The sequence below is a fragment of the Triticum aestivum genome, chromosome 5B (genome assembly GCF_018294505.1).
Source record: "Triticum aestivum cultivar Chinese Spring chromosome 5B, IWGSC CS RefSeq v2.1, whole genome shotgun sequence".
NCBI lineage: Eukaryota > Viridiplantae > Streptophyta > Magnoliopsida > Poales > Poaceae > Triticum > Triticum aestivum.
The window spans coordinates 656,894,050-656,913,874 of NC_057807.1; the positions used below are offsets into that span (position 1 = coordinate 656,894,050).

The 19,825-nt window shown below is 42.4% G+C and overlaps 1 protein-coding gene and 1 pseudogene across 2 annotated transcripts; one reads left to right on the forward strand and one right to left on the reverse strand.

Moving 5' to 3' along the window:
• The first annotated feature begins 2,521 nt into the window (after positions 1-2,521).
• LOC543278 (glucose-1-phosphate adenylyltransferase large subunit-like) lies at positions 2,522-7,163 on the forward strand. Of its 2 annotated transcripts, none has more exons than XM_044535287.1 (15): positions 2,522-2,828; positions 2,911-3,024; positions 3,114-3,287; positions 3,422-3,514; positions 3,816-3,899; positions 3,979-4,034; positions 4,277-4,370; positions 4,561-4,640; positions 4,948-5,020; positions 5,388-5,468; positions 5,836-5,922; positions 6,165-6,269; positions 6,363-6,469; positions 6,569-6,629; positions 6,846-7,125. In XM_044535287.1, exons 1-15 carry the CDS (start codon positions 2,664-2,666, stop codon positions 6,945-6,947), a joined length of 1,476 nt encoding a protein of 491 aa, XP_044391222.1. In that variant the 5' UTR covers positions 2,522-2,663; the 3' UTR covers positions 6,948-7,125. The 2 variants fall into 2 exon arrangements, with proteins under 2 accessions (XP_044391222.1, NP_001414905.1); NM_001427976.1 differs by having other exon boundaries at positions 2,592-2,828; positions 4,528-4,640; positions 6,846-7,163.
• Positions 7,164-8,169: 1,006 nt separating this feature from the next.
• Positions 8,170-15,874, reverse strand: LOC123115194 (wall-associated receptor kinase 5-like; annotated as a pseudogene).
• Positions 15,875-19,825: the final 3,951 nt, after the last annotated feature.

Below are 19,825 nucleotides of genomic sequence, written 5' to 3' on the forward strand. Positions count from 1 at the left end.
GTTCATCCGATGAGATCATCATGGAACATGTGGGAGCCAACATGGGTATCCAGATCCCGCTGTTGGTTATTGACCGGAGAGCAGTCTCGGTCATGTCTGCATGTCTCCCGAACCCGTAGGGTCTACACACTTAAGGTTCGGTGACGCTAGGGTTGTAAAGATATTAGTATGCAGCAAACCGAAAGTTATTCGGAGTCCCGGATAAGATCCCGAACGTCACGAGGAGTTCCGGAATGGTCCGGAGATAAAGAATTATATATGGGAAGTCGAGTTTCGGCCATCGGGAAAGTTTCGGGGTTCACCGGTATTGTACCGGGACCACCGGAAGGGTCCCGAGGGTCCACCGGGTGGGGCCACCCATCCCGAAGGGCCCCATGGGCTGAAGTGGGAGGGGAACCAGCCCCTGGTGGGCTGGTGTGCCCCCCTGGCCCCCCCTCTGCGCCTAGGGTTGGGAACCCTAGGGGAGGGGGCGCCTCCACTTGCCTTGGGGGGCACTCCACCCCCCTGGCCGCCGTCCCCCTTGGGAGATCCCATCTCCAGGGCCGGCGCCCCCCTGGGGTCCCTATATAAAGAGGAGGGTGGGAGGGCAGCCGCACCCTGACACCTGGCGCCTCCCTCCCCCCCCTTGCTACACCTCTTCCTCCCGTAGTCGCTTGGCGAAGCCCTGCCGGAATCCTGCTGCATCCACCACCACGCCGTCGTGCTGCTGGATCTTCATCAACCTCTCCTTCCCCCTTGCTGGATCAAGAAGGAGGAGACGTCACGCTGACCGTACGTGTGTTGAATGCGGAGGTGCCGTCCGTTCGGCGCTAGGATCTCCAGTGATTTGGATCACGACGAGTACGACTCCCTCAACCCCGTTCTCTTGAACGCTTCCGCTCGCAATCTACAAGGGCATGTAGATGCACTCCCCTCTCTCGTTGCTAGATGAACTCATAGATTGATCTTGGTGAACGTAGGAATTTTTTTATTTTATGCAACGTTCCCCTTCAGAAATTGTAGAGAACTTAAATGATGTCCTTTTCTTAGTGGTGTGAGAGTCTTATGTGTAGCCAAATCAGCATGGTGTATGTTGTAACGGTATTTGATTGGTTTCTCATGAATTAACCGAAGAAGTCTCTTCTACTCTTTTAGTGATTTGATAAATTGGAACCCAGGCCACGACTTCAGAAAAAACATTTTCTCACTGCGCATGTTTGTCTACCCCCACTCTTATCAACAGAATGGCAAGGCCAAGTGTCAGAGCTAAATCCGGAAAATTCCTTGGCAGGTTATCCTAGCTAGGTGACCTAACATGATGGTGACAAAGACAAGGTTTCTACCTAGGTTCGATCTCTCATGAAGGAGATAATACCCTACTTCCCGCTCTTTGCTTTATTGCGTTGGGGTGTGTACAAAGTACAAAGTACCAAGTGATTCTCAATGTCTCTATCAACGAGTCTGGTCCCTGGTTTATATAGCACACCAGGGGCCCTAGGATACATCTTAGTCGGCTATGTACGGGGAGACATAGTTCTCCATGATCCTAGCTTCTTGTGTTGCACGCCAAGCCTTCTAGAGTCTTTCTGTTATTCATCGTGAGCCGCTCAAAGTGGCTGAACTGACAGAGGGCTACTAAACCCGGCCCACCAGGCCAAGAGTCGACATGATAAGAGGTCCCTTAGTCAGGACACCATCAATAGCACCTGAACCGATTTCAAGCTTGGCTACACGTCAGGCCATCCGAGTTGCTCATCGTCTCCGGAGCAGGTTCAACGAATCTTCCCGCAGTGTCTTCACGCAGCCGACCTCCATCCGCCGAGTTGCTTCCCGAGGTTTTGTAAACCACCTCAGTCTCGAAAGCGTTGAAGGAATTAGCTGGCATGCACATCAGAAATGTTTCTGCACTGCCAGCTAATTGATGGGAGGACTCCCGCACTACACCACGAAGGTTTATCTGGTCTCATTCGACAAGTTAGTCCGGTCTTATCCACGGGCCCACTTGCACACGTGTCATCCTTGACATGACAATCAACATGGTGAGCGAGAGTGGGTCAGGGCCCCACACAGGCCACATGCCCACATCTCATCAAATGGACGATGTGTGCCTCTATCCCGCATGAGTGTTAACGGCAACCCCTTGATCCCCGTGCGTCATTAACTCCTTAATATGGGAAAGTGAAGAGATTTTCTTGGTTTAAGGGAGTTGTTGGAGAGTTTTTCCCTCAACTTTTCGTAAATGGTAGTTATTTGAGGTCTACGAAAGTGCTAGAGTTGCTCTTAGTAGCTTCGTAAACATTGTGGTTTCTAGTAATGGAAATACGAGGGGCAACTCGAACTATGCTACTTGTTTTTTTAGAGTTAGTGAAGGGAGAAGAGTTGGTTCGTTAGTTCGTGTAGAAAAAAAAAGTAAGTCTAGCATCTTCGGAGACAACTCTATTTATTAAAATTAAAACGGCCCCTCCCTCATAAAAAGTTAAAAAATAAAAATGACCCCACGTGATTCTCCACATACGCCAAAAGTGGACACGTGGAACGCAAGGAAGCAGCAAAGTCTATCGTGAGGCCGAGCTGAGGATTGGACGCGGCCACCGCACACTCTCGTGACACTCGCGAGCACGCCGCCGGCGCAAGAAGCACAACCAAAGCCAAGCTCCCGGCCGGGCGGATTCATTGGTTGCGCCATGGACCTGCGCGTCGCTGCCCCCGCCTCCGTGGCCGCCGCCGCGCGCCGGGGCGTGCTCGGATGCGCGCGCGTCCGGCCGCTCCAAGGCCGCCGCCAGTGCCGCCCCTCCGTGCGCGTGTCCGTCGCGACCACGGAGTCGGCCGCCGCAGCCGCCGTAGCCGCCGTAAGTAACACATCCCCCGTCCCTCTCAGTCCCAGTCACTAGCTAGCTCTGGTCATGCAGTTCACGACTCTTTGCCGTGCAGTCGGCGGCCGAGGACGACGAAACGACGAACCCGAGGACGGTGGTGGCGGTCATCCTCGGCGGCGGCGCCGGGACGAGGCTCTTCCCTCTCACCAAGCGCAGGGCCAAGCCCGCCGTGAGTTGTCGCTCCTCTTTTTCCACGACCCGCCAAATGCAAGTAGATTATTTGACAGACATTGGTTGTACTGGTGCTACCGGCCGCAGGTGCCGATAGGCGGCGCGTACAGGCTCATCGACGTGCCCATGAGCAACTGCATCAACAGCGGGATCAACAAGGTGTACGTCCTCACCCAGTTCAACTCCGCCTCCCTCAACCGCCACCTCTCCAGGGCCTACAACTTCAGCAATGGCGTCGGCTTCGGAGACGGCTTCGTCGAGGTACCACGTCCTGCAATTCAATTCAGACCGCTCATACTATAGGATGGAGGATGCACTGCTTCAAGGAATCTTCGGGTCTTGCTTTGATTATCTGAAACAGGGATGACAGAGTGGAAACTGTTCTGTTTATTCAGGTTCTAGCAGCAACTCAGAGGCCTGGATCGGAGGGAAAGACGTGGTTTCAGGGTACCGCCGACGCGGTTCGGCAATTCGCTTGGCTTTTCGATGTACGTTTTCTCTTAGCGTGTGCGAGTGAGATGCATTTTTCTTTCATCACTACAGACGATGAATCGCGATGCAGGGAGTGTGCACGTGCTAGGTACATAGAAAAATGTTCATGTGGTGTGGTTTCCCCATTGTAGTTTTGCACAAAGCCATTTTCCACTCTAAAAAAACACAGAGCCTCTTGCCCCTGTTATACTGATATAATTCCAGAATCAAGAACCTGGGTTCAGATGTGCATTCGGTCCCGCTACTGGAAACCTCATGCTTGTAACACTGCAATTTTATTTATTTTTTGCTTTTCAGGATGCCAAATCTAAAGACATAGAGGATGTGCTGATTCTTTCTGGCGATCACCTCTACCGTATGGACTACATGGACTTTGTTCAGGTAATTTACCGCATAAAGATTGTTTTTCACACTTGTCTGTTCAAATGTGGTTAAATTGTTGTGACCATTCCATATGCAGAGTCATCGGCAGAGAGACGCGGGCATCAGCATCTGTTGCTTGCCTATTGATGGCAGGTGATTTCCTTTCTATTTCAGTGGCTAATGTACATAAAGTCACAAGTGGCCTTCCACTATGCATCATCTACATGCAGAGGAAATTCTTCTTCAATTTTTTTAATGTTTTTGAAAAAAATGAATTGCCATTGCTGTGTTAAGGCAAATGTTTATTTTTTAGCATATAATAAACTCTTCGATTTAACGCTCTGTTAGTTTGTGTCTTGTGGATTAGAGATGAATAATTCTGTTTTCAATGTTAGCCGGGCGTCTGATTTTGGTCTAATGAAGATAGACGACACAGGAAGAGTTATTTCATTTAGTGAAAAACCGAGAGGAGCTGATTTGAAAGCAATGGTAAGTTGTATTGATTTCTTCGTGCCACTCACCTCTCCAGTCCACACATGAGAGTAACATTCTAGATGGCCAAGTGTACGCGTTTCAGTTAGTACAACACTGAGAATGCCTTTCAAAGAAAATAAAACACAAGTTCATGGACATTTGTTTGTGGCAGCAAGTTGACACCACTCTCCTCGGCTTACTGAAGGAGGAAGCAGAAAAGAAACCATACATAGCTTCAATGGGGGTATACATATTCAAGAAAGAGATACTTCTAAATCTTTTGAGGTACGCCAATTCAACTTACTGGATCTCAAAATAATGCCAGTTAAATATTCTATTCGATTCTTCCCTGAAGAAAAGTGTATTCAGTTCTCCAAATATAAGGCAAACTGCCAAAGTTCCAATAAACATGGAAAGTACTAAAAACAAGCTGTTTCATCTTTAAATATTTAATGTTGTAATATTTTTTGGGATACTACCTTATGTTGTACGTAGTAAGGTGCATTTTCATAGAACAACTTGATCACAAGTAGATCTTAAGACGAGCCAAAACAAGTAGATCTTAATATGCAGTGCATTGTTGTTAGGTCAGATGGCGTTTTCCCACTGCAAATGATTTTGGCTCTGAAATAATTCCTGCTGCAGCAAGAGAGATTAATGTAAAGGTATGTGAATGTCATAAATGCAATCATTAGTAGGCACGCTGTGTAAGCTTTTCTGGGCAGTTCAAGAAACAGAATGACTATCATTACTTGATATTTCCGTACTACCTGTGAAAATTGTTATGCCACATACCTAGCATGTGATGTTATCAGCATCACTTACTGGTGCATTCTTCAATTGCAGTCAGGCATCTAAAACTGCACAACTGAAAGACAGAAAAGTAGGATGATGGCATTGCACATTGCCATTTTAGTTCCCTATTAGTATTTTTTGTTTCAAAATGTTAAAACTGTATCTTTATGTTGTATTTTTTCCCGTAAACCTTAACTTCCATATGATGTTACCGGTATCTTATATTTAACACTTCAGGCATATCTTTTCAATGATTACTGGGAAGATATTGGAACTATTAAATCCTTCTTCGAAGCAAATCTTGCCCTTGCTGAACAGGTATGGGTAGTATGTGCAAACTAATGGCAAGCTGCCTCTTTATTTTGTCTTTTACAGTCTTTGCCCTTCTTTTCCTACACCACTATGTTATTGGTTCTGGTGTTAGTTTTATTCAATGTATGGTGTTAATAGTTACTCGTATGCAATATCACTCTTTATTGATATGGCCCAGTGAGGCAGTAGATATATACACTGACACTTTACAAGGTGCAAGAACTTCATAGAGCACTCTACAAAAGAGATAAATGCAATGTACTAATAGTGATAACATAATACGTATCAAGCAATAAACTTTTATTTTGCAAGAAATAAAGTAAAAACCTGAACCTTTTGTAACATGTGATCGTCTTTTCATTCAACTATGCAGCCTTCAAAGTTCAGCTTCTATGATGCTAGCAAACCGATGTACACATCACGGAGAAACCTACCACCATCTATGATCAGCGGTAGTAAGGTATGTGTTGCCTCTGGGCTAGTATGACTCCCATTTTGCAGTATTATTTTATTGAAAATTCTGTGTGTACCATTTTCACTACCCAAAGTTCTTTCGTTACATTGTGTCATCATTATCGCGGTGCTTTGCCTTTGCACCCTTAGTTACTAATATCTTACTATAAGTGTTCAGTTACTCTTCAGAGTTACTCTACAGAATCGATTTGGTTGCCGTGCCACCTAACATGTGTATACCATTTGCAGATCACTGATTCAATCATTTCCCATGGATGTTTCTTGGATAAATGCAGGGTAGAGCACAGTGTCGTTGGAATCCGTTCTCGAATAGGCTCCAACGTACACCTCAAGGTCAGGCCTCTTGCTTGCAAAAAGCATAAACACCAATAGGGATCCATTATAGCCTTCCACAATAACAGCAAATGTGGTTCTCCATTTCTTCAGGATACGGTAATGCTCGGTGCTGATTTCTATGAAACTGACATGGAAAGAGGCGACCAGCTGGCCGAAGGAAAGGTTCCGATTGGGATCGGGGAGAACACTTCAATTCAGTACGCACGCATATACACTTCCTAGCACACCGCTCGCCAATTTAGACATCGCGTTGTATTACTCTTGTCTGACAAATGTCTCCCTCTTGTTCTGCCCAGAAACTGCATCATTGACAAGAATGCGAGGATAGGGAAGAATGTGACCATTGCTAACGCTGAGGTATGCATGATGTTCTCTGCCACCTTGTTTCTTCAAGAACAGTCGCATAATGAATATGAATCAACAAGCTATGATCCCCCAATGTTGCTCTCATCTGATAAGATTTTTCTAGCGTTCGCCTGAAATGCTACTATTCATTTCCAGTGAACCGCCCTTCGGAGTTGGTGTCTGTCCGAATATTACTGAACATGTGGTTTGCTGTTGGGTTCTCTACAGGGTGTGCAGGAAGCAGACAGGGCGTCAGAAGGCTTCCACATCCGGTCCGGCATCACGGTTGTGCTGAAGAACTCGGTGATCGCGGATGGATTAGTCATATGAGCTGAAAAAAGGCGGTTCTCCAGTCCAGCAAGAGAAATAAAGAATTCGTTTGTACTCTTCCAATAAGATGCGTGGCAACCCTGAAAATGCTCCTTGTGTATACGAGATGGCTTTGGTTCTCAAACATGCAATGTCGTGTCACCGAATTGCTTTAAAATTTCAAATAGCATTGTCAAGATGACCGAGGTTTTAAATTTTGAAAACAGAAAACTTCCGTATGTCACCGAAGTATGTGAAATTTGACAAATTTCGGATATTTTCTTTTGGAATTCGATCTATCAAAATTCACCTAATTCTATTGATCTTTTTACTAAATTTAAATTTGTTTTGAAATTAGTTTGAACCTAGCTTGAAATTTGGAGGTTACGAATATTTCAGTACCCTACCCTAAAAAAAACCGGTATCCACTGAAAGTGCCGAAATTTCAGAAATTTCATTTCAGCTTTTAGTTTTTTTTTTTCGCTTGTGTGCACATCCACCGTAAAGCCTTTGGCCGTGGCATCCTCCTGTGGTGCTGGTGGGGTGGAGGGAGGAAGTTCGAAGAGGAAAGCCAATCAGTTCACTTGAAAAGAGTTGTGCTGTCACTAGGCAGGCATTGCATTTATCCAAAGTAGCATCATGGGTTTCATACTTGGGCACTGCGACCTGTGATGCTGGGCATGGGCAGCAAACACTCACGCTTCTGGATTTCAGTTCTGGCTAAAGCAGCGTGCAGCGAGAGAACGAGGTAAAATCACGGCCGGAGGAATTCTGGTGGAATCGACGGTCACGTACGAATCGCTGATGATGGTTTGTCGCGCGCAGGCGTTTGGCCCTGCACGTGGCCGTCTGGGTCGCCCCTCTCTGTTCTTTTTTAAACAAGGTAAAAGATTTGCAATTTTTATTGATTGAGAGAGAAGGTTTAATGACCGCAAAGCGGGAAACAAAGAACTACTCTCGCGGCAAGTTGGAATGAGCACGCGGGGGCAAATGATGTACTCTTAAACATAACACACACAAGTAAAATAATAATGACATAAAAGTATAGTAAGGGGCTAACGGCTATCCATTATGCTCAACTTATATTATTGAAGGTATCTGAATTTATAGGATTACAGTTTTGAGAAACAACTAGAATCAAAACTGACACACGATCAAGAAAAGGGACCAACAATGTCATTTTCAATAGAAATCTTCAGAAAACCGGACATGATAGATTAACTATGTCCAAAACATGTGCAAACTACCGAGGATACCTTGATGATATCATGAACTCTTCTTCCATACTATATTGTCTTGTTGAATCCTCATCGCCGCCTCTTTCATGCTCATTCATTGGGCAATTTGTTGGAATAACGTCATTCTCAAATTCCTCATTCACCACATTATCTGAAACAATATGCATTGATGATTGTAAGCTTTCCAATGTCAACTCCACTTGTCGCATGGTTGGGCGATCCTCTCCTTTTAACTGTGTACATGCTATTGCAAGTGTAGCGACTTCATGGACTTCTTTGCTCCACTCATTTATAACTTGTGGATCTAGTATCTGCGACAAGTTATCTTCTGCAAACAACATAGCAAAATGTGCAACAATGCCATCACCACTAGGGGATAAATATGAAAATGGCTTCTTTCTGGTCAACAGTTCTACAACCATGACACCAAAACTGTAGACATCACTTTTCTCCGTGAGTCGCCCTGTATAGAAGTACATAGGGTCTAAATATCCGACGGTACCTTGCACCATGGTTGTTAAACCTGATTTCTCCACTGAAATATACCTTGAAGCTCCAAAATCTGCTATCTTTGTTGTTAGAGTATCGTCCAAAAGTATGTTTACTGACTTTATGTCTCTGTGGATGATAGGTATTGAAGCTGTCGAGTGAAGATATGCTAGGGATTTAGCTGTTTCAATTGCTATTCGTAGCCTGTCACCCCATGACAACGATCTTGGTCCTTCAACATGAAGATGATCATAAAGGGTTCCATTTGATATGAACTCATAGACCAACAATGGGACTTCTGTTTCAAGACAACAACCATAGAGTTTTACCACATTCCGATGGTTGATTTGTGACAATATAGCAACTTCATTGATAAACTCATCAATCTCTTTCTGAACCACCTTCTTTGGTTTCTTGATAGCCACAACATGTAGGTCTGATAAAATTCCTTTGTAGACGGTACCATGCCCTCCACCACCAAGCTCACGAGCTTTATCAAAGTTGTTTGTTGCCTTCTCTAGCTCTTCTAAAGGTATGATCATCCTTTCTGCAATATCAGCTCTCTGAGATACCAATTGTTGCAGCAATTGACCACGATTCTGCTCAAAGAACTTGCGCTTCAACATTTGTGTCCTTTTGTGCTTTAATTTCTTGGAAATGAAGAGCCCAATAAAAACCAAAAGTACAAGGCCTGCCCCGCTAGCAACTCCTACGATGACACCTTTATCTGCAAAATACAGAGATCATTACCCGTTTTCTCCAACAGATATATAGGCACAAAAACTAGTACTTATTCATATCCATCTATACTTGCTAAGAATCAACAAAGCATACCCAAGTAAGTTACGACTTCTGTTTAGTACTATAGGGAAGGAACGAAACATTTCAACAAACTGCTAGGATGCTTTTTAATGACAGCAAGCTAATTAGGTCGATTATAATTAGAATATCAAAGGGTTTACTATATGGTAGCATTGGTAACTTTGAATAGTCATCTGCATCAGAACAAAGGAACCAAAAGGTCAACAATCCTCCCAGAGTTATTGTAGTGCTCCTCACCTTTAAATAATCGGTGGCCACCTGATACAAAACATTAAATTAACTTAGTTAGTTACGTTAGTAGAGTACATGCTAGAGAAACAATTGAGCCAAACTAACCTTGGCATCCATCGATGAGGTAGGGGTTGCCTTGGTAGCCTTCTCTGCATTGGCATGAATAGCCACGGCTTTCTGGTATGCAGTGGCTATGCTTGCTCTTGCAGATGCTATCTACTACCTTCTTGGGACAATTCGGTTGCTGCGAGCTGACTTTAGCCGGAGGAAAGCCAGGCAACAAGACCTCCCACCGTAGAATCATGGGAATCTCCTCGTGCTGAATCGTCTGCGCCAGCTCGACAGAAAACCTACCCAAATCAAACCACCCTTCCTCTGCGATTAACACATAGGGGGGCATCGATTTTAGGTTTCGCATGTTGCTCCGTTCGAGCCCTTGGAAGCTCAAATACCCTGGCATGCCGTAGTTGGACATAGTGATACGTGACTGGCAGCACCCCATGCCGTAGCAGTATTTGCCGTGGTTGCGTCTTGCCACCGTCGTAGCATAGGTGCCATTCACATTGGAGGAGCAGAAGGAGGCGCATCCGCTAAGGATGGCTTTCTGGTCGGACGCGAGCAGTGTTGCCTTGATGTTGCACCCCATGAGAATGAGCTCATTACGAGTTGAGAGGGAGTATGGTTTCTTCATTGGTTGCGTGAAGACACTGTCAAAACTGAAGAAATCTTCTGAGGGGGTGAGACCTAAGAAGGCACCAGTGCGAGCGACACGCACTGTGGTGTTGGCGAGGGAGATATCGAGGACCCGAAAGTCTCCATAGTCGTCGAGCAGTAGGCGTGTGGTGTTGCCGCCTGTTGTGTCACATGTGAGGTTGAACCCTGGTCTGTAGCAGTGGCGGGGACCCATGCCAAACGGGTACGGTACTTTCACGTTACCGCAAGACGTGTTGCAGTCAGTACCTAATACGAGGACAATATTAGTAGGAAAAATTCTATTTTAAACCTTGAACTTGTAGAGGTTCGGCGAATCAAACCCTCAAGTCGAAATCCCTGTTGTTTGCACCCTGAACTATGTAATCCCGGTCTAAATCAAACCCTGGCAAAAAGTCAACCGGGATTTGTCTGATGGGCCAGCCCATTTGTTTTTTTTTCTCAAAAAAATGTTGGCTTTATTCTTCTGTCGCACAGGCCGAACTCTGACTGGGCCGGCCCATGAAAACCGGCGACCGTCAGCGGACCTTACTGTAGCGCGAGCCTGTAAGGCTAAAAAAATGCGCGCTAGCCAAGTATCAAACCCAGGATCTGCAGCTCAACATACACTGGTACTTCCATTTGAGCTACCGACTTAATATATTCAAATAGCAACACTAAAGAATATACACCTAAAATAAAGCAACACAAAACTATATGAATCAACACCAGATTCGAATATTTTCTTAAATTTCGAACGCAAAAAATGTTTCGATTCTTTTTGAGTGTTTATGAAAAGCAACTACTTCTCAAATTTGTGAACAAATTTACGAAACTTAATTTGGAGAATTTCAACAAACTTTTGGAACATGCATATTTTTTAAAACACCCGAACAAAATTAGGAAAACGGAAAAGATTTAAAACTCGCAAACAATTTTAAACGGGAACATTGTTGAACTCCTGATTTTTATTGAAAACACGGACATCTTTAGAATTTTGTGAAATATAGGAATATTTTTTGAAACTCCAGGAAAAAATTAGAAAACACGACCATTTTTTAATTTTGTGAGTTTTTTAAAACGGAACCAATTTTCTTTAAAAAGTTGTGCATCTGCGTTTTAATAAAAAAAATCGACCATTGAACATTTTTTAATATACAATGAACAATTTCTTAAATACACATTGAACATTTGTGTGATGTATGCTAATCAATTTGTAAATACACAGTGAACATTACTGTGATATACGCTGAACAATTTGAAAATACACAATGAGCATTACTGTGATGTGCGCTGAAAAATTTGAAAGTACATATTAAACATTTTTTCCCTATACGCTGAACATTTTTAAGTACATAATAAACATTTTCTTAAATATATGATGACCATTTTCATAATACATGATAAAATCTTGTATAATACACAAAAAATAAGAAAGTAAAAATAAACAGAAGAAACACAGATTGTTCGTCATATTAAAGTATTATTAATGAAAAAATACACAATGAAATGTTTCCTTATAATGTATTAATGGAAGAAAAAGGAAAACAAAAAACAAAAGAAAGAAAACCCGAAAGAAAAAGGCAGAAAGAAAGAAAGAACCAGAAAGAATAAACCTAAAAGATAAAATAAAACAAAAGGTCAACAAAAGAAATGAACAGAAAAACAAAGCAATGAACGGACAGCGCGTGCTGCCACGAAATGGGCCGGCCCACCCGCGGGCGTAGCCACTGCTGTGGGCGGCAAATAGGTTCCACCACCAATCTCGGCCTTCCTTTGCAATCCCTGTTTGGCAAACGACTCCAGGGTTTGATTTAGACTGGGATTGTATAGTTTAGGGTGCAAACGACAGGGATTTGGACTTGAGGGTTTGATTCGCCGAACCTCTACGATTTCAAGGTTTAAAATGGACTTTTTCCATATTAGTATGGACATTTTGCTATAAATAAGAAACTTGTCCGCGTTTTACATAGGAAAAATGGAGAAAAGATTGTGGTGCTAACCTGTGACTATGACTGAAGGGACGCAACCGTCAGGCAGGTTGTGGTTGCCATGGGATCCTGACGGACACCCACACTCAAAAGAGCCTTGCGTATTTGTGCATTTACCAAGGCACCGACTTCCTCCTGGTTGCTCGCACTCGTTTATATCTAGCACCAATATAGCCAACCAGCAAAATAAGTTATTGATTGGTGTCAACCTTAGTAGTCCCTCCGTTGCAGTTTATAGGACTTGCCCGTATTCCTATATCATCAATTTTACATGTGTAATTCAAATTATATATAGCACAAGTTATGAATTTTTTTAAGATGATCCCGAGGAAGAATCAAATCATATAGTATGTTAATTGATTGAGAGTGAATTCCTGCTGTGCAATGTTTTTGACAGGTTTAAATGCCCCCTCTCTTTCATTTTCAATGTCCAGACTTCCATACCATGATCATGTCACTTAAAGTGAAATGTACCATACGTGCACCTTTATCTTATGGACCCTTCCCTGGGAAGCATGGCATTTACACATGTTTTTTTATGGCAAGTTCATCGAAAGCGCATGGCAATTTCTTCATGAATACATGTCAACTTCTGCAAAAGAACGATATTGCTGCGAACAATGTCATGTCCGCCTGAGAGAATTGACATGTTCCCACAACATAAAATGCCATGAAAAACGTTTGCAAATGCCATGCTTCTGAAGGAACGTTTGCTGGATAGCATTTATGTATCTTATTTATGTGTTACAATATGTTGAAATTGACCCCTTTTCATCTTACAATGTGGCATGGTTTGTAGAAGATTTTTTTTGCATGCATTGTCCCACAAAATTCAAACTAAATATCTAACAAAGATTCACACGTATATTATATTTTTGTACCTAAATATATGTATGTGATACCTTTAGTGTGTGTGACAATGGCAAAAACTATTTTTGTCTAAATTACATAAGTAATTAATAACCAGTATATTTTGCTTAAAACATGCATGTGTGTGGTATCTTATACGGTATTTCTAGTATATGCCTTTTTTGTTTTAAAATAATTACTAATATACTATCGAATATCCATTTCTGAGCCCAAACTCATTTGCACCTGGTCAAGAAAAAATCACAAAAAAAATCCAAAAAAATTAATGGTAGATAATTTAGTGCGTGAGGTGCACTCGAAATTTCAGATCATTTGCACTATGAGTAGATCTCAGCAAAAAAGATAAATTGGGTCAGAACAATATATGAATAGTAAACTTTTTTACGGACCCCAAATTTTTCTTTTTTTTTGGTGAGAGCTACTCATATGTCCAAATGATCTGAAATTTCGAGTGCACCTCACCCACCAAATTATCTACCATGCAAAAATAAATAGTGGAATTTTTTGAATTTTTTTTTCATCGTGGGTGCAGATGAGCCTGGGTACCGGGTCGTTGCTCTCATATACTATACACTACTAACAGTGGGGGAGCCAGAAATTAAATATAGAGGGGGCCAAAACATGTCATATAATGTTAGAGGGGGCCAAATCACCTAAACCTAGCTAATTTTGTCTGACAAATGAAGGATTAGAAGTACATAGGTGTATTTGTGAGAGCATGGGGGGGGGGGGGCCTTCGCCCCTGCCTCCGCCACTGACTACTAATGACTGTTGTACTGCTTCCCCTTGTATAAAGTTCAGCCTACAACCCTTTGAATCTAGAAGGTAGGGATAAGAATAATTAAATTGCTAGAGGTTTCCTTGTTTATATATGTGATTTATGATTTACTAACTCAATTATTTACCTCCTTTATTTGCATCAAGTGCATGGTATTAGCCCTAGAGAATCGTTAATAGGATCTTAGCTCATCAGAGGTACTCCCTCTGTAAAGTATTACTAACGTAGTGATCTAAACACTCTTATAATACTTTATAGAGGGAGTAATGGTTATATTAACCATTAGACCAAAACAAATTAACTGTCCATATTAATTTGGGGCCATTTTAAAAGAGTTTGTTATACCATTAAACAAACAAAACATTTGAAGTTCTTAATGATACTCCCTTCGTCCCGAAAAGCTATACTTAGATATATGTAGATACTGATCAATCTAAGAAAAACCTTTGGGATCAAGGTAATATATAGTTTGTATTAGGCTGGTCAAATCGTCAACCTACCGATACACATGGACCGTACAAATGGAAAAGGAGGCACAAATAGCATCGATGACCTTTTTTTTTAAAACAGATAGCTCGATGCTGGTCTAATTATTCTGCTGATCGCATCATTAACTAGCACTTCCTCCATTCAAAAATATAAGATGTACTGGATACTTCAATACAAACTACATACGGACTAACCCGTAAAAAAGACTATATACAGACTAAAATGAGTAAACATACACAGTAAAATGTATCTATATACATCTAAATCAAGGGAAAAGGTTCTTTGTCCGATTCATATTGATTGTCATTTATTTAGTATCTTGTACTAAATCAGCGACGATTAATATGAGTCGGGGCAAGTACAACATCTTTTATTTGTGAACGGAGGGAGTGCTAACTAACCTTGGCAGCCGTCGGGGATGTAGGGATTGCCTTCGTATCCCTCTTTGCAGTAGCAGTAATAGCCTTTAGTCCGACCGCACACGCTATTGTTGCTCTTGCATATGTTGGTGGTCACTTTGGTTGGGCAATCACCGGATCCCGCGAACCATCTGGTGTAATCTGTTGACGGAGGCGGGTCTACATCAACGATCTGCCAGTACAGAAGAATGGGAACTGCCATTGCATCTTTGGACAAAGGAACTTTCATTGCGCCATGGTGATAGTTATCGAACCACCCCTCCTCGGCGACGAACACGCGGGCAGGCGGCCCCGCCTCGTTATCCGAGCTTCTGTTCTGGCCGAACCATTTGAACGCTACGTAGCCCGCTGCCTCGTCTCGGATGACGGCGATGGCCGCCTGGCAGCATCCCTGGCCATTGCAGTACTTGCCGGGGCCACTGTGGTCTATACCTTCCGAGAAGGCGCCATTGGGGTCTGGACAGAAGGAGGCACATGCGCTCATGATGATGTGGCTGCTCTCCTCCTGCAGTGTCGCCATCACGTTGCAACCCGTTACGATGAGCTCGTTGTTGAAGGTCAGCATGTAGGGTCCATGGACCCTGAGTCCGCCGCCGAACGTTCCGTTGCCGTCGGCGTCTATCTTTATGTCGCCGGCGTGTACGGCGCGCACGGTGCCGTTCTCGATGGAGATCTCGACGACCTGAAGGGTGCCGTCGCCGAGCAGCAGCCGAGGTGGATCGTTGCGGCTCGTCTCGCAGGTGAGATTCAAGCCCGGCAAGTAGCAGTCTGCCCCACCCGGATCGCCGACGACGCCGAACGGGTATGGCACGGCCACGTCGCCGCACTTCCGGGTGCAGCCGCGCGCATCAACCGCCGCGGCCGCCGCCGCAGACAGCTGCAGCACCACCAGCACTGCTGCCAGCGCGATCACCGAGCTGACCGGCGCCATGGATCGCGATCGATCCTAGCTAGCTTCGACCTGCGACTGCGAGCAGTGTACGATGAGAGTTGACATGCGCCGTTCATCATACTTATATGTGCTTAAGCGCGCTTGCCGTGTCCAGATCGACACAAGATGTTGCTAGGATTAAATAACGACGAGTTGATGGCTTCCACGATCGTTCGGAAGATGGTCATGGTGGTCTTCACGTCGCGTCCCCCTCTGGGGTTCAAAGGGCAGGATTAGCGCACTAACTACGACATGCCTGGCAAAGGGATCTCGAGTCGAGTCTTCCATCGCAAACACTAATTTCACGTCGAAGATGATGGTCTGCATGTTTTCGCCAGTAAGAGTGTACTTTAAAGCTGCAAATTAAGCGTAATCGAGAAGACTTCACATTGTTATTAGAATTGAAACAGTCTAAATTAGATAGCCAACTCCCACTTGCAATGTAGGTCCGTGATCTTTTAAACAAGTTTTCTCTTGTATGTACGGATTAATGCATGTACATTGCTTCCCTTTAGGGCCTCTTCAGTTCAAAGGATTTCTAGAATATTTTCAATCCAATAGAATATTTTTGCATTGTTATCAATTTTTTTTTCTGTGTGGCTTGTTTAACCCGGTAAGATTCATGGAAAATTTCTTTAAAGCTCATTTCACTAGGTTTGATACGAAAATCATCTACTCCAAGTCCAACCTCGAAGAATTACTACGCCACATGACCGCTCCACCGACAGGCCAAAAGGTAGCACCACTAACGGGTTAGGCTATGATCAGTAGAAGAAAAAAAAGTGACCAACATCGTGCCAGTTAACGCCCATACGCCAAAAAACACATAAAAAATAACACAAGCGCCGTTAAAGCTCACGGCGTCACACCATGATCTCATCATGGCAGTTCACTCTCGGGCCACCATTGTCGTCCATTGATGCCTCCTTTGTCTTGCCCTCACCATTGCCACTATCGCCGCTTCCTGCTAGTCCTCACGGACACTGCCTCCCAATGGTCCTTGTGTAGCACAAACAGTCACGGACGTGACAGCCGCCTCGCGCACGGGGAATAGGCAGCAGCTTGTGGCACCACCATCAAATGAAGCAATGTTGGATTGAAGTCGAGTGAAACCGGATCGGCTGGCTGCGTGGTTGCAGATAACCAAAGTTGTGTCGTAGACAACCGAATCTGATGGCGGCGAGGCCGGGTTGGCCGAATCGAAACCATGATGATGAGGCGGTTGTGGCAGTTGTAGAGCAAAGCTGTGGAGTCCTAAGAGGTTCTAGTTGTTGTGTCTGGTGTTGGCTCGGCCCATCGACACTCAAAATACGTCACCCCATCATAAATACTTTGGGCGCAACCAGTGGGAGACAATCTCATGAGTTAAACTAAACAGGTTTGGATGACGACCATGTAATCTTATTACCGGTCGGTTCTACAGTTCAATTTTGATTTTTGTGTAACATATCAGATGGTTTTTTGGTTTACCATTCGGCATAAATGGTGGGCTAATAAGATGCTTTTTACGTTCCTTAGATGACTATGTCCATTGACCCACTGGGAAAAAAATTATGTATGGGGATCGGTAGCATGTGCTGATCCAATAACGCATGGAGCTCATTGGGAAAGAAATTATGTGCTCCCTAAGAAAATAACTAAATGAAAAAAAGCAACGAGCTTGTGAAATATTCATGAATTTTTAAATTACTCATAGATTTAAATAAGTTTCATGAAAATTTGAAAATATTTGCATATTTTAAAAATATGCATAAAAATTAAAATATTGAAGAATTACAAAAACATTTTGAAATATAAATATAAATATTTTTTATAAGTTCAGAATGTAAATATTGTTAAATTTTATAACTGTTCACAAATCAAAACAAATGCCTTTATTTTTCAAAATATAACTGGAAAATAAGAAAGGAAAAAAATCATAAAGCAGAAAAACAAAACGAGAAAAATCGGTAGAAGGAACAAAGGAAGAAAACCAGACATGAAATAGAAGAAAACAGACGCATCTTTATCTCGCCACTAGCGAGATGGATAAACGGCTCGCCTCGAAGAGCTCATAGTGGACTGGCCGAGTGGAGAGCAGTTAGTTTGCTTCACTCTTTTCTTTTCGTTCTTTTTTCTTTAAATATTAAATATTCTAAATGTATATTTTTATAAAAAAATACTTTACCTAGTTTTTAAAAATTTCATTGCAAATTAATAATGTTCATGTGATTTAATCAATTTGTTCACGTAATTTATAAGAAAGTTCATATCATTCAAAATATTTGCTTTATCAAAATAAAAACTTGTTCACACATCTCACAATATGTTTGTGGCATTTAAAAATGATACAATATATAATTTTGTTTGTGTAATTTTGTAAATGTTCCGTACCATTACAAAAAAGATTCTGACATTTCACAAATGCTGGTAACACTTAGAAAATGTTTCACAACTTAAAACAAATCATGGCATTTATGCAAAATGTTCAATATATGTTGGAAAAATATTCATCGTGTATTTAAAAATGTTCAATGAGCATTTAACAAATGTTCAACATGTATTTGAAAAAATGTTCATTGTGTATTTTAAAAATGTTCAATGGTCATTTATCAAATGTTCAACATGTATTCTAAGAAATATTTAATGTGTATTTTGAGAATATTCAACTCATATCTGAAAAACATTCAATATGTACAGAAAAAATGTTCAACGTGTATAGAAAAGATGTTCAGTGTGCATTTGATAGATGTTCAACATGTATTTGAAAAATTTTCAACTTGTATCTAAAAAATATTCAACGTGTATTAAAAAATGTCCATTTTGAATTAAAAAGCCAACATGTAACAATAAAAAGGAAGAAAAACAGAAAACTAACAAAAAAACCAAAATGCAAAGAAAACCGAAACAAAACACACAGAGAAAAACAAAAAGGAAAACAGAACTGGTTGGAAGTTTCAAAAACCGGTCTGAACCGGTCTATAGAAGCTTCACATAACAGTTTCCAGGAAGCTACAATATGCGGGAGTGTCAGAGGCAAGTGGGTGATATCTAGCATTTGCTGAAAAAAACACCCAAGCACTGGTGCCATTTGGTCAAGTTGGGCCGGCCCGTCGTGTAGCTTTCATGCATGATTCGTACATCGATTAAGTACTACTCCCTCCGTTCCTAAATACTTGTCTTTCTAGGCATTTCAACAAGTGACTACATACGGAGCAAAATGAGTGAATCTACACTCTAAAATATGTCTACATACATCCGTATGTAGTAGTCATTTGAAATGTCTAGAAAGACAAGTATTTAGGAACGGAGGGAGTAATTTACAATCATTGGCATGCCATGAAGCTCAAGTCGTGGCCCATGATCTCTATTTGAAGAAGATTTCAATCGCATGTGACTGCAAGCCGATCATTGATGACATTGAGAATGGGACAAAAGGTCGACGTAGCACAATACAATTATTAAGGAGATTATAGCTAGGAACAATAACTTTGCTTGCTATGTTTTTAATTTCGAGGGGCATGCATCAACTCATAAAAGCACACAACCTTTGATAAGTATGTTCTTTCTATTAACTAGTCAATGTGTACGTGCAATGCACGTTAATTTAGAAGTATATTAAGTGCATGCGGATATTAAGTAGGATATTATTTGCGTGTTATTATGTGATTAGCACTATATTTGGCATGAAATTAACTGCATGCTAAACGTGTTGAGCGTTCGACATTGAAGCAGTCTAGGTCGTTGGATTGACATGATTTGATGGCCGAGATTAATTGGATCGGCCCCTTTGGGTCTTTTTATATTGGTATAGATCAAGGTTGCCACTTGTGGCTAGAAGTTTCTCATGACCTAGTTTGTATCCCAATGAACATTTCTTTTGATCAATAAAGCTTAGCAAGTTTCTAGAAAAGGTATTCCCTCCGATCCAAAATAAGGGTTGCGGTTTTGAATTGGGGTTAGTTCAAAACT

Coding starts and splice junctions, on each gene's coding strand:
- LOC543278 (NM_001427976.1), top strand. CDS start 2,664: ATGGACCTGCGCGTCGCTGCCCCCGCCTCCGTGGCCGCCGCCGCGCGC. Junction 3,288..3,421: donor TCGGAGACGGCTTCGTCGAG/GTACCACGTCCT, acceptor CTGTTTATTCAG/GTTCTAGCAGCAACTCAGAG. Junction 5,923..6,164: donor CTATGATCAGCGGTAGTAAG/GTATGTGTTGCC, acceptor TACCATTTGCAG/ATCACTGATTCAATCATTTC.